Here is a 15,284-nt window from a genome sequence, read left to right as displayed (position 1 = left end):
AATAAAAATAAGTGTTTAAGTAAATGACTATGTTTTATTACACATAAAAAAAATTTAAAAGTATTCAACATAACTGTTAATTTTTTTAAATAAATGATGAATAAAGCTATTTTAATATTATAATAAAATAAAAGAAATTCAAAACATTAAATATTTAAAGACAGTACTATTAAACGTTAAAAAAAATATAAAAAAGAAAATAATTTTTAATAAAATTTTAAAAAATATCAATGTATTTTGGTATTATTTATTTAATTTTTTTTTTTAGATTTTTATTGAATTTTATGTATATGAATGATTACTTATATTTATAATGATTTCAATTAAGTTTATTTTGGTTTTATTTTTGTTGATTTTAATGTCATTGCCTTTTATTCCTTTTTTTATGCATAAATGGATGCCGAATGAAAATAATTTTCTTTTTTTTATTTTAATTACAATAATGGTAACCACTTTATCGGTAATTGGGATGTACTCATATACCAGAATAAGTGACGCAGATATGTATCATAGGAAGAATGATTAGTTTTTAAATAATTAAAAAAAAATAAAATAAAATAGACAATAATATCATTAGTAAATAAAATAGAATAATGGAAAATAATGTTTAAATTTCTGTGTTTACATTTTTTTTTTTTTTTATTAATTTTAGTTGTAATTTTTATGTAAAATATGATGTCATTTTAAAATAGTAATTGAAAAATAAAAGATATAATAACAGTAAAGAGGAATAACGTTATTTTGAACATTTTTAAGATTGCATTACATGTATTATGTTTTTTTTTATAAGTATACTACATGTTATTTGTTAGTATACTTTTTTATTCATTCCTTTTTTTAACATTAAGAAGAATAAACATAACTTTAAAAAATAAAAAAAATAAAATTTAATAAAAAAAAATAATGAAATTTTTTTTTTTTTTATATATAATGATTAATTATATTAGAAAATAGTTATATTGTAAAAAGTTTCGCATAGAAGGAAGAAATTATAAGTAAACCTTTAAAAATGTAAAAAAAAAATTCCACATATATAATGAAAAATAAAATGCATAAAAAAGAGAGTAATTTATATAAAAAGAAATAAAAAAAAATGTACATAAAAAAAAAAATAAAATGAAAGACGTGAAAAATTTTATTAAAATTTAAATTGTGACATACTGCTTTTGTATCTTATTATCAGACATAATTCGTAATTCATAGTTAATTTGAGTTAAAAGGAATCTTTGTTTTAATTCTTCAAAACATTTTTGAAAAATAGCTAAAGCTTCTTCTAAATTTATATTTTCGTGATAATATTTATCTAAAATTGCATTAACTAAATAAGCACCATAACCATGTGCCCCTTTATTTACAGCATCCATATTACTTAAATAGTCACACCAATATAATTGATATCCATCTTTCTAAAAAAAAAAAAAAAAAGTATATATATATATATATTGAAATGTTTTAATTACAATTATTCATATTCGTTAAAAATATAAAAAATATATTCTTATTATAGTTTACATTATCATATCCAGCTATTAAGCAATTAACTTCATATGGGTTTCTCCTTAAATAGTAAGCTAAATTTCTTCTGGTAAAATAAGCAAAGGATTTAACAAATAAATCAGTCGAATTCTGAAATTGATATAAATGAACATTTTTTCTAATAAATTCACCAAATTGAATTCTATCTCCAATAGAACCTCCTAATAATAAACACTTATTCCCATTTATGTCATAAAATTTTGTTTTATCATCATTTTTTAATTTAACAATTGAATTGATACTATATGTGTCTGCTGCTAATATAACAAAATTTTTTCCTTTTAAACCAATTAACGTATCCATAGTTAAAATAAAAAAAAAAAATTATAAAATTTATAAAAAAATTAAAAAAAAGAAAAAATTAATACATATATAAAATTAGAAGGAGAAAACAGATATACCTTATTTTAAAAAAAATAAATGTATATATATTATGAAAATGCAGAAATATATAAAAAAAATAAATATAAAAATAGAAATAAATTGTTCTATTTGTATTTTATTTGACAATTTAAATTATTAAAAAAAAAAAATATATGTATGCTTCTTTTGTAATGTATAATAAAAAAAAAAAAAAATAAAATAAATTATTGCTATTATTTATGTTTAAATTTTATAAAAATTTTTAAAAAAATATTTAAAATTTTTGTTAATACGTTCAGAATTTTTAAGAAGAATTAATGAAAAAAAATATGTTTTATAAATGCCACACTTTCTAAACATATTTTCATTTTATTTTTTTTTTTTTTTTTTTTTTTTTTTTTTAATTAGCAGTACATAATTACATTTCATTTTTATTTTTTTTATTATTTTTTTTTTTGTTTTTGTGTAGTTTTATTTATTTTATTTTTAACATAAGGAAGAATAGAATTAAAATTTTAGCTTTTTTTTAATTTTCTTTTTGCATAAAAAAGTGTAAAATATATTCAATTAATAATATTTTATGTTATATTTCACTTTTTTGAAAGAATATAAAACAACTTTATTTTAAATGATATTTTTTTATAATTCATATATGAATCTTTTTTATTTTTTTAGAATAGATCAATTATTATTATGTTTTTTTTTTTTTTTTCTCTTTTATTTTATAAAGTTCAATAGTTGAATTATATTTAATTATTCTTACTAAAAATATCATGAAATATAATAGTTTCATTAAATGTTCTTTTACACATTAACCCGTATATTCATTTTATTTTATTAATATGAAAAAAGCAGTATTTATTATTTTTATTAGAATAAAAGAAAAGAGAAGAACAATTTATTTCTTAACATAAGGAAAGAGAATAGAAACATTTATAGGATAAATGTTTTATATTATTGAAAGAATATATATTAATTTTAAATAGAAATAATGAAACGAAATATTATGAAATACATAAGAAAATAAAGACTATTTTATAGATTAAAACAAAAAAAATTATAAGGACAAATAATATAAATTTTTTTTTGAAATAAATTTAATTTAAAATAAAATGATACAAAAAATATAATATATATATATATGAATAGAAAATAGCATTATAAAATCACTTTTATTTAGGTAATTAAAATATTTAATTTTTATAATTATTTCTTTACTTATATAACCCAAAAATATATATATAGAATCAGTGAACATCTTAAATTTCATTACTAGTTTTTATATTAGATTGTTTTCCATCTAATAATATAAATAAAGATAATATAAAATATTTATTAACGTGGGAATTCTTAATAATGTTTTTTTCAGAATATTTTTTTCATTTTAGAATAATTTAAATAATTTTTATTTATTTACATATTTTTTATGAGATTTTTTTATCGATAATAAATTTTTTACATAATTTTTGAAGTATTTCATAAAATGTAAAAGGCAAGGAAAGTTATGCTGAAATGAATATGAATAAAATTTTTTCAAACCAAATTAAGGTGAATTTTTTTTATATTATCAAGTAAAATTTATAATTATATAAATTTTTCTTAATGATATAAAATCATTATGTTCAATATGAAGTCAAATAATGTATTTTTTTTTGTATAATTATTATTATTTCTAATATTTCTCTTTTATTCGATTGTATAAATAAATTAAAAATGAATAAAATTTATTTTTTCTAAATTATTAAATGCATATATATAAAAAAAGTGTAATTATTATTTATTTTTCTTTTTTTTTGAAGTTTTATTGAATGAATATATTGTAAATATTTTTTTAATAATGTTCATTAAAATCAATGAAATGTAAAAAGGAATAAAATAATAAATATATTTTCATTGAAAATGATTTATACCAATAATATTTTTTTTTTTTTTTTTATCTTTAAATTTAAATTAGTTTAACTTGAAATTTTTTAATTAGAATTTTTTTTATTAGTCAACATACATTTTCTATTAAGGCCAAGACAAATTTTAACTTGTATGAAGCCTACTAGCCATATATTTATCTATATAAAAATATTTATATGCTAAAAATGAAAATATAAAAAAAAGGTTTTAAACAAATAATATGAGTTCATAAAAATTAAATAATTGTATATTGGTTTTTTATGTTTAAATAAGAATATTTAAAATTTTAAAATTATAGATATATATTTAAATTCATATAATATATTATTATCACTTTACGAATTAAAAAATAAATGTGAACGAATTTTACTGATTTTTAATAAAAGCTTCACCATAATAATATTTGTTAGATTAAGGAATTAAATACAGAATAGTAGAATATACAACAAGCTTGTTGTTTTAATAGAAATGTTTTTTTATTCTTTAAATTAATTATATCTCATTTTTTTCATTAAGATTTTATTGTTTTTATTTTTTTTAAATAATTATGTATATGAGCAATTTTTTCTGGTTTTCATTTTTTCTTTTTTTTTATGTTCTAATAAATCATAATCAGCAGTTCTAATATTTATATTTGCACTTGAATTGCTTTTTTGATTCTCTATATTTTGTAATATTTTCTAAATTTAGCTATTTTTTTATTTGATGATCCACTTAAATTTTGTATATTCATATATATTTTTACAATTTCTTTTTATATCATGAATTCTCTATTATAGCAATATATGAATAAAATAATAGCTTTATTTAGAATTCTTTTAAAATATTTTATATTTATATGGTACAATAATTTTTATACTTTCTGTATATTCTTGATTATTTTTTATCAACATTCTTTTTTATAAAAACTCATTTCATATAAGTATATTTTTTAAGGAAAAAACATATTTCTTTTTATGAATGGCTGTACAAAATATTTTTTTTTAGCTTGAATAAATAACTATATTGAGATTTTTAAATTATATATTTTATAATAATTAAATAAAAAAATTTATTTTATTCTTCATATAAAGTTAAAATAAAATTTGCACTTCTTGTATGAGAACATCATTTTATAAAAACTTTTTTGTAACTATAAATTCTTATGTATTTTTCCTCCTTTTTAATAATGAAAACTATTTATTATATTAATAGATTTCACATTTTTTTTTTTTTATTTTTGCAAAATTCAAGGATATAATAAAAGTAGAATTATACACACTATAACAAAAACAATTATAAAATATAACTTTTATTAATGCTCAAATGTATATGTTGTATGTAAATAAAACTTTTTACAATAATTTCTTTTTTTTTTTTCAAATTATAACTTAAAATTGAGAAATTATATTGATATAATTTATAAGAGTAGATTAAGATGAAATTTTTATTATATTTCAATTTTATAAAATTTCTGTCTTAATGTTTCATTTTTTTTTTTTTTTATTAATATTTTTATATATACTATTAAATTTATTATTTTTTTTTCAAAAAAAAACATTATCATTCATATTTAAATTAATGTATAATCAATGTAACCAAAATTATAAAATTCATTGCAAAATTATTTAAATAATGCAAATTTATAAGAATATATATATTTATACAAATATATGAAATTCCTTTAAAACTTTAAAAACATTAAAAATACATAATAATGAAAATATTAGTACCCAAATGGTACTATCTAAAATATTCTCACATATATATATATGCTGATTTATAAGCCATATAGAAAAAATTTACAACAAAAAGAGAAAAAAAAAAAATTTATGTATATAAGAAATATATGTGATCAGATTTAAAAGAACAATAAAATTATTATTTACTATATTACTTCTTATTTAAATATATGTGTAAAATTTTTGTAGATGTTAAAAATTATTCCAAAATAGTGTAACCAAATGATAACACAAAAATACTAATTTTTTTTTTCTTTTATATTTTTCAGTAAATACGAAATTATAAAATTTTTGATACGCTTTCAAAAAAATTATTTATTATATTGCTAAAATTTATTAATACGAATTTTTTAAAAATATGAAAATTTACTTAAAAAATATATAAAATTTTTTATATAAATGAAAAATTTAAAAAAAATTGTAAATAAAATTTATATAAACAATACATAAAAGAGGAAAAAGAATAAAATACCAAGTTAAAAATCATAGAGAATCATTTTTAAAAATTTTAAAAGATATAATAAATTTTACTTAATAATTCATTTTATAAAAAAATATAAAAATAGGAAAATCAAAAATATTTATAACATAAAGGATTAAATTATTGAGAAATTTTTTGTATTATGTATGAATTACAAAAAAAGTAAATTAAAAATAAAACACAGGATATAAACAAAAGGAAAAATATTTAATATATTGTAAAATAAAAATAGAATATAAATATAAAAAAAAAAAATAAATAAATAAATAAATAAAATAAAAGAATAAATAAAATAATAAATTTATAAAATTGATTTTTTAAAAAAAATGAAGTAAAAAAACAATTAAAAGATACTTAAGAGGAAAACAGAATAATAAAATATAAGAATTTATATATATTTAATGGAAATGAAAGAAAATAAATGATTTAACTTAAAGGATAAGAAATTTAAAAATGAATAAAATCAAGGAAATAATAAAATGAAAATTCAAACATGTTTTAGAAAATGATAAATAAAAATAAATAATATTATAATAATAAAAAAAAAAAAAAAAAAAAAAAAAAAAATAGCTTTTCATTAAAATGTTAAATTTTTCTGTATTTTACTTTTTTATGGTCTTATGTATTTTAAAATATAATTATGCTTTTAAGAATAAGAAAAACATATTTTTATTTTTGAATAAATCTATTAAAAATAAGCCTATAATTAGAAAATATAAGTGTAGGAGATATTTAAATAAAACGAATGATATTAAAAACATCAATATAGGAGAATTAAAAATAGGAAAAATATATGATATTATAAGTAATGATATATATATTCAGTTAAAAGATAGTAATCATCATGTTATTATAAAAAGAGAAAATAATTATTTATTGGAAAACGAACTTTTATATGAATATTTGTTTAATTCTAATTTAATTGATAATATTTTATATAATAAATTGATGAAAAAAATTACAAAAAAAAATGAGGAGAAAAATGAAATAAATGAATGTGTAGTTTTAATTAAAGAAATAAATGAAAAAAATGAAATAATTGGTGAGCTATATACTAATGAAATAAGTAAAAGAAAAGAGAAAATTTATGATAAATTGAATGAGATAAAAAATTTAGAAAAAAAAATTTTCATAAAAATTCTAAAAAATGTAAGAAATAAATATTTTACAGTTCTTATACATGATTGTATAAAAGGTTTTTTGTTATATGATGAAGAAGAAGATATGTTTGATTCGATATTTTCTCAGAAGTTAAGTGCATACATAATTGATGTAAATAAAAAGCTTGAATATGTTTTTTTATCAATGAAAAAATTATCTCAAAACACTTTAAATGACAAGTTATTGAATTTCCAACATACTATTATATTAGAAAACCTATTTGAGAATAATTATTTTAAAGCAGAAATTTCTGATTTTTGCAATGATGGGAATAATGTAATAGTAAAAATATTTGATAATAAAATAAATTCGATAAAAGTAAAGATAAAATCACATAATATAATCAACACAAGAAATATTTTGAGGAATTTTGATTATATGAAAAATAAAGTTATAGATAATCAATTTAATAAATATAATGAAAATACAGAGGATTCATATGATGACGATAAGATTAACATGAAAAAGGAAGATTTCGATGAAAAAAATATTAATAAAAGAAATAAAGTTGTTTCAAAAAAAGATTATAATGAAAAACTTAAAAAATTTAAAGAAGATTTCTATGGTTGTAAAAATCCAGATGCATTAAAATATATAGATATGGATAATTATATTTATAAAAAAGAAAAATTACTTTATGTTAGAATTATAAATAAAACATCAGATAAAAACATGTATGAAGGAAGTATGGTAAATTCAGATATCATAAATCAACACATATATGATATTATAAAAAATATAGCTAACGATGAAAATAAAGTTTCTTATTATGATGAAAAATTAAGATATCCATCTAAAGTTCTAGGATTTTTTAATAAGTTTGTTATACTATCTACAAGAATATTGAACACTGATAGCAATAAAGAAGGAAATAATAATAGTAATATCGATGAAAATACTAAAATTTATAGTAATAGTAACAATAATAAACATATCAAAGATGTAATCACACTGATAGAGAAGCGTTATATAGATTATGAGAATTTAAAGGAAGGAGATATTTTTTTTTGTAGATTTGAAAGCGTAAAAAGACAAAGTATTCGTAATGTACTTAATTTATCAAATAGTACTATAAATAAGATATACAATCTATATTTTAAAAAAGAAAAAAACACAAGTGTTTTGAAAAGAAATATAGAAGAAAATATAAATGATAAAAGGGATAATTCAGAAGAAAATAAAATGAATGAAAATAAAGAAAATAGTCATGGAACTATAGAAAAAAAAAAATCATTAGATCAATTAAAATTTGAAAAAATATTTTTTGAAAAGCATAATATTTACGTAATGAGAGCAGAATTACATAAGGATACGGAGTATCGGTTAAACAAAAATAATATAGATAAAAATTTTAAGTCATTAAAAAATATATGTGATAATTATTATTCTGGTTTTAACAAATTATATAATCATTACTCAAGCATACGTGAAGAATTTATATTAACATATTTAGGAAAAGAAAATTACAAATTGTATAGAAAAATTGTATCTGATTATTTCTCTTCTAATAAGCATTCATATAAAGAATTTCTACAAGTACCTTGTGAAGAATTAGCATCAACAATTTTTGATTTCATTTTTGAAAATTCAAATGAATTAACTGTAGAAATGGTAAAAAATTATAATGAAGAATTATTGGGAAAAGTAAAACAACTTAATATTTTTGAATTAAAATATTTATTAAATGATCTTATTAAGTTGAAAAATAAATTATATATATATCCTTATACTTATAAAACAAAAACAGGAAGAATGAATTTACTTTTAAATAATCAGAAACCAATAAAAAGAGAACACATAATAAATTTAAATATAGATAATAAAATAAAAGAGGAATTATTAAAAAAATATATGAATATTATTTATCCTATTGATTATATAAGGAAATTGATTTTAATAAAAAAAAATTCTAAAAATAAAGAAAATGAAAAAATGCCAATTATTTATATATTAGCAGAAGAAACTATAAGAATTTACGAAAATTCTGCAAAAGATGTAGAACCTTTTAGTGATGAACAAATAAAAAATTTGAAGTCATATGTTTTGAAGAAAAAAAAAAATATCATTTTAGATATCCATAATAATGAAGAGGAAAATTTAAATAGCGCTTTATTTGATTCAGAAAATAGTCAAATTAGAAAAATTCTTTATATGATAAAGGAGTAAGAAAAAAAAAAAAAAAAGAATAATAATAATTATGTATACATATATATATATATATGAAATATTAAATTATATTATGTAATATATATTTTATAAAGTAATAAATTCTTAAAATTTTATAATTTATGAAATTTAATATTACAATCACATTTCCATAATAGATATGTATTAACTATTTATTTATTATGAAGATAAATATAATTTAGAATATTTCTTATAAATTATTTTATTTTTTTTTTTTTTACTACTTATTTATGTAGAGACTTAGATAAACAGAAAAAGAAAAATAAGATAGATGAAGTTGATAAAGAATACGAAGAAGAACAAAAAAACTATATAGATGCAACTGAAATTCATAAAAATATACCTGAATTAGAAGAAATGAATAAATTAACAGAAGATATGTTTTATATGAAGATCCCTTTTGTTGAATAAAATGTCTTTTTTTAATTTAATTGAATTTTTTTTTTTTTTTCTATATTTGTTAATAAAAAATATATATTTATATATTAATTTTAATTATAATTTAAATTTTTTAGTTTTTTTTTTTTTTTTTTTAAGTAAAAAGAAGGAATAATACAAAAAAAAAAAAAAAAAAAAAAATATTAAAACTTTTTTAATTAATGTGATAATAAATAAAATTACATTTTTTTTTTTTTTTTTTTTTTTAAGGTTTTTTTAAATTTAAAATTTAGATAATAATTATTATAGTAGAAAAAAATATAAAAATAAAATATTGTAAAAATATAAAAAAATAGTATATTTCTGATGTATATATATGTAAATTAAAGCATTTAAAAAAAAAAAAAAGTATAATTAATATTAATTGAACAAATTATTTGTTCTTAATATATATGTGTACGTAAAACATTTAATTATAATTAAATTTAAAAAAAAAAGAAAAGAAAAGAAGCATATTATATTTTTCTTATTTTTCTTCTTTCCTAAAAGTCATTCATAAGGCAAATTTCCATTTAATATTTGATTAACATCAACTAAGTACCACCCTGATGATTTTAAATTGATTGTCTCATGAGATTGCAGAGAAAAAAGAGGATTTTCTAGTTGATTTTCAAATATAAATTCTAAATTTATATTTTTAAATTTTGTTTTTGTAATATAATTAGATGAAATAGTATTATATGTAGATAAGTCATATGATAAATTTATTAATATATGCATACGTGTGGTGACACCATTTTTTATAATATTTGTTAAAAATTTCATTTTGCTATTACTTTTTAAAAGTGCAATATCTTTATTTTCTACGCATATATATTGATATAAAAATTTTTTGATATTTTCTTTTTTTGATCTTTTTCCATCATTTCTAATTAATCCAAGTATGTTATATATATAAAGCAATTTCATGTTATTTATTTCTAAATTATCAAAATGCAAATTCAAATTTTGCGATTTTAAAATTTTGAATATTTTTAAAAAATATTCTTTTAAATAAATATTTGTCATTTTAGATAATTGTTTTTCATTTAATTCTCTTATAGTGTTAAAAAAAGAGTTAACACTTAATTTTACTCCATCAAAATAATAATATTTTAAATCTTTTAAATCATCACTTAATATATTACAAAAGTAAAAACTGACAAAATTACCCAAAATGTTTGTAGAATTGTTATTTTTATATAATAAAAAATAATTTAAAAATTTTTCTATTTCTTTTTTATCATTTTCTGAGTTAATTTCTTTTAAAATTTCATACACATCATGTTTAACGTTGTTAACATCTCTATTATTCCTCGGAGGTTTTACTTCTGAATTGTTTTTGTTATTTAAGATATCTTCTATTTTATTTGTATGATTATTAGTACTGTTTTTTGTGTGTATATCTTTTTCTTTTTCTTCTTTTGCTATAATTTTCTCATTCTCATTTTTTATTTCATTATTAATTGTCATTTTGCTACTGAGGATACTCATATGTGTATTTTTTATTTTGTTATCATTACTTTTTATTTCATAATTATCTAATTTTTCATTAATTTCATTTTTCTTATAAAAAGTTTCTGATTCACTTTTCTGATTAGAGTGTTTATTATTTATGTTACCACTTATGTTGTTACTATTATTATTACTATTGATATTAATATTACTATTACTATTACTATTAATGTTATTATCATTATTATTATCGCATTCTTTTTCATTTTTAAGAGGATTCCTTATTTCTCTATTTTTATATTCTTTATATTCATCCTTATCAGTTTCTAAATTGTTTTTTTTAAGATTATCAATTAATTTTAAATAAAATAAATTATCTGTATTTTCTAAGGATTTTGATTTTTTAATAGGATAGTTTACTTTTGATTCATTTTTTTCTTTCTTGTTTTTTTGTGCGTATAGTATTTTTCCATTTAGTATATATATATCGTCATCCTTCTCATCTTTTATATTTTTAGTTTTTTTGAAACTTTTTATTTTAAAACCTCCTATATCTTTAATTTTAATTTCTTTATTATCAGAAATATTACTAGTTATAATACTTCTGTTTTTAAAAAAATGAAATACATAACTTCTTTTATAAATGGAAAAATTATTTGCTTTTAAAAAAGTATTTTGAGTAAGCTTAAAGATGCTTTTTTTCATTTTAAGAAAAATATAAAGAATATAATTTTTTTAAAAATTTATTATAAAAAAAAAAAAAAAAAAAACTAAAAATTTATTAAAAAAATATTAATTTTGTTAAAATGTTATTAATTAAAAAAAGCTCTAATCATTTTAGTAATTTAATATTCTTTTTATTTTTACAACATTTTTCAATTTTTTTGAATAAAGCAATGTCATTTTCTCTTTTGTTATTATTATTAAAAAATTGAAGCATATAACAATATTTTATTAAAATAAAATAATATATATTTTTAAAAAGATAAATGAAATATTCCTATTTTAACATAATAATTATCAAATTATAATTAAAATTTTTTTTTTCTTTTAATTATTATATTTATTTTACGATTTTACAAGCTTGTATTATTTCTTTTTTGAATTTATATACACAGTGTTTTTTTTTTATTTTCATGTTCATTCACAATTTTTTATTTTATATTTTACTGTCATTTTATTTAATACCTTGTTTTATTTTATATTTAATTTTTTTTTTTTTTTTTTTCTTTTAGCATATAATTAAATATTAAATACTATTCAAAACAAGTTTGAATATTTCATATTTAAAATCTTTGAAAAATACATAGTTTCATTTTAAATCTTTTTGTATTTTTATTATTTTTTTTTTTTTTTAATGTTTCAAAAAAATACAATTTATTACCATGTTTTTGAAAAAGAGTAGAACTTTTTTTTTTAAGTTAAGAAGTTATAGAAAATTTTGTGATAGTAATAATTACATAAATAATAGCTACTTAAATTATGTGAAAATTAATAAAAATATAAATGATAAAAGTAGCAAAGAAAATCGGTATTGTAAGGATGACATAAAATTAAATAATGAAAATATAAACAACTTAGAAAAATTTAAAGCTTCAAATACAACAAATAACAAAGAGGAATTTTCTTTAAATAATGGTAAAAATAATTATGATAATCAAAATAATAATATAGATGATAATGATAATATTTATTTGGGTAATAATAAAATAAAAAAAAAAAAAAAAAATGTAAATGATAATGAAAATGTATCTAATGATAAAAATGAAAATAAAAAAAAAATTGAGGGATCTAATGAATTTCACACCATATATAATGATGATTTATGTGAAGAAGAAATTAAAAAAAGTGAATATAATTACAAGATTAGTGAAGAAAAAATCAAAGAAGATATTATAAATGAGAATAGTAAAGATTTTATAGAAAGTAGTGATATAGACCCAAATAATAATATAAACAATTTTTATGTTAATGATTCAAATAATTTAAATAACAATAATGATATAAAAAGAAATTATAAAAATGAAAATTTACATAATGATTTAAAGGATGAAAATATTGTAGGAGAATTTAATGATTTAAATGAGGATATTACATTAAATAATATTAATGAATTAAATAATGATGATTTAAATATGAAGTATAGTGAAATAAATGACTCTAATAATTCAAACGATTCATTTGATGAAAGCAATTCCGAATTCAAAAGTGACAAACAAATTTCAAATTCCCATGATACTTCAAGAGAAGATTCGGAAAAATGGATAGAAAATGAAGAAGATATACCAAATATATTTGAAGTAGACGAAAATTTAAGTGAAGAAGAGAAAAAAGAAAAATTGAAATTAATAAAATTAATTACAGAAAAATTAGCAGGCCCTTTAAAATCAAAAAATGAAGAAAATTCAAAAAATGAAGAGAATTCAAAAAGTGAAGAGAATTCAAAAAATGAAGAAGATTCAATATTTGGGGACAACAGACCAATTGCAATTGAAGTAGATGGCCCATCTCACTTTTACGCTAATAGTAATAGATATACAACATACACAAAATTAAAACATAGAATTTTAACTAAATTAGGTAACTAAAAAAATATATATATATATATATATATATATATATATATATTATTCTATTAATACTTGCAATAACTATTTGTTATATGAATTAAAATATTTTTATGCTTTATAAATTATTATGGAATAAAAAAAAATATATCATATATTATTTATGAATAAATTTAATATAATTAAATTTATTAATTATATATGTATAATATTTTTTTTTTTTTTTTAAAAGGATACAATGTTATTCATATAAGTTATATTGATTGGAGAAAATTACGAAATAAAAGTGAAAGAGAAGAATTTATTTTAAAGAAACTTAAAGAAAAGAACGATGAATTTTTAGACGATAATGATAGAGTTTATTATAATGAAAGAATGAACATGATTAAAGAAGATTATATGAAATATATGAAAGAGAAAAAAGATAAAAGTGAATAAATAGTAAAATATTTATATTTTGCAGATTTATAAGGATCTTTTTTATTTATTATTTCTTTTTTACCTTATCTTTTAATATTTTAAATAAAAATTATTATAATTATAAAATTATTATAATATAAAAGAAAGTTTAACATAATTTTTTGTTTTGTATTTCTAATTTATATAAAAAAAAAAAAAAAAAGAAAAAATTGAAAATATTGAAAATATTTATATAACAAATTATAATATGAAAAATTATAATGGAACACATCTTTATTTTATTCAAAAAATTAATAGGAATATTATAACATGAAGTGTGCATATAAATTAAAATATATTTTCTTAAGATACAATATAGTAAAATATGTATGACCAAAATTTTGTATTATAAATAACAAAAAGAATAAATTAAAAATTAAAAAAGCATATGGTTAAGAATTTTGCAAAAAAAATTTCTGATTACAATAAATTTCAAAAAAAAGAGATTTAATTTTTAAATGATTAAGAAAAACAAAAATAAATAAATAAAGTAAAATTATATAAATAATAGATGTTTTAAATGATATATATTTTATATTATAATTTTTTTTTTTTTTAATTATGTAATATTCTTAAAAATTCTTTTAATATTAAGAATAGACTTTTTTATGTTTCTAATTATACCAGCTTAATAAAAAAAAAAATTTATAGAATAAATATACATACGTAATTTTAATAAAAATTATTTTATTTTAAAAGCTTATACAATTTCTAATTTTTATATACTCATAGTATTTTTTTTAAATTTATATATTTTAATAACATACTTTATAGATTTGTTGAAATAATTTTTTAAAAAAAGAAAAACTATAATTAAAAAAATTTATTAGTTTAATAAATATGCAACATAATAAAAAAAAAAAAAAAAAAAAAATATACATAAACGTTTACATATATATGCATATACATACACACGTTTTATGTTATTTTTTAAATTTTTGCATATCAAATGTAACTTAGTTGTTAGGCGAAAATTCTAAAAAAAAATAATACTAATAAGAAAATTTTAAAAATATAAAAAAAAAAGAATTA

The 15,284-nt window shown here is 15.9% G+C and overlaps 4 protein-coding genes across 4 annotated transcripts; 2 read left to right on the top strand and 2 right to left on the bottom strand.

Annotated features, from left to right (window-relative positions):
- Positions 1 to 1,145: 1,145 nt before the first annotated feature.
- On the bottom strand, positions 1,146 to 1,839 carry PGAL8A_00230400 (proteasome subunit beta type-2, putative; the record flags this gene model as incomplete). Its single annotated transcript, XM_028671027.1, has 2 exons — positions 1,146 to 1,406; positions 1,513 to 1,839. The coding sequence occupies 2 exons, from the start codon at positions 1,837 to 1,839 to the stop codon at positions 1,146 to 1,148; spliced, it is 588 nt and encodes a 195-aa protein (XP_028527721.1).
- A 4,749-nt stretch (positions 1,840 to 6,588) lies between these two features.
- On the top strand, positions 6,589 to 9,765 carry PGAL8A_00230300 (conserved Plasmodium protein, unknown function; the record flags this gene model as incomplete). Its single annotated transcript, XM_028671026.1, has 2 exons — positions 6,589 to 9,329; positions 9,591 to 9,765. 2 exons carry the CDS (start codon positions 6,589 to 6,591, stop codon positions 9,763 to 9,765), a joined length of 2,916 nt encoding a protein of 971 aa, XP_028527720.1.
- A 516-nt stretch (positions 9,766 to 10,281) lies between these two features.
- On the bottom strand, positions 10,282 to 11,931 carry PGAL8A_00230200 (conserved Plasmodium protein, unknown function; the record flags this gene model as incomplete). The annotated part of the gene is made up of 1 exon (XM_028671025.1): positions 10,282 to 11,931. One exon carries the CDS (start codon positions 11,929 to 11,931, stop codon positions 10,282 to 10,284), a length of 1,650 nt encoding a protein of 549 aa, XP_028527719.1.
- Positions 11,932 to 12,611: 680 nt separating this feature from the next.
- Positions 12,612 to 14,231, top strand: PGAL8A_00230100 (RAP protein, putative; the record flags this gene model as incomplete). Its single annotated transcript, XM_028671024.1, has 2 exons — positions 12,612 to 13,806; positions 14,026 to 14,231. 2 exons carry the CDS (start codon positions 12,612 to 12,614, stop codon positions 14,229 to 14,231), a joined length of 1,401 nt encoding a protein of 466 aa, XP_028527718.1.
- Between the last annotated feature and the right edge of the window lie 1,053 nt (positions 14,232 to 15,284).

This window comes from Plasmodium gallinaceum (genome assembly GCF_900005855.1).
Source record: "Plasmodium gallinaceum strain 8A genome assembly, contig: PGAL8A_v1_76, whole genome shotgun sequence".
In the NCBI taxonomy this organism is placed as follows: Eukaryota; Apicomplexa; class Aconoidasida; order Haemosporida; family Plasmodiidae; genus Plasmodium; species Plasmodium gallinaceum.
The sequence above is the reverse complement of the archived record's forward strand: the minus strand, read 5'-3'. Positions and strand labels throughout refer to the sequence as shown.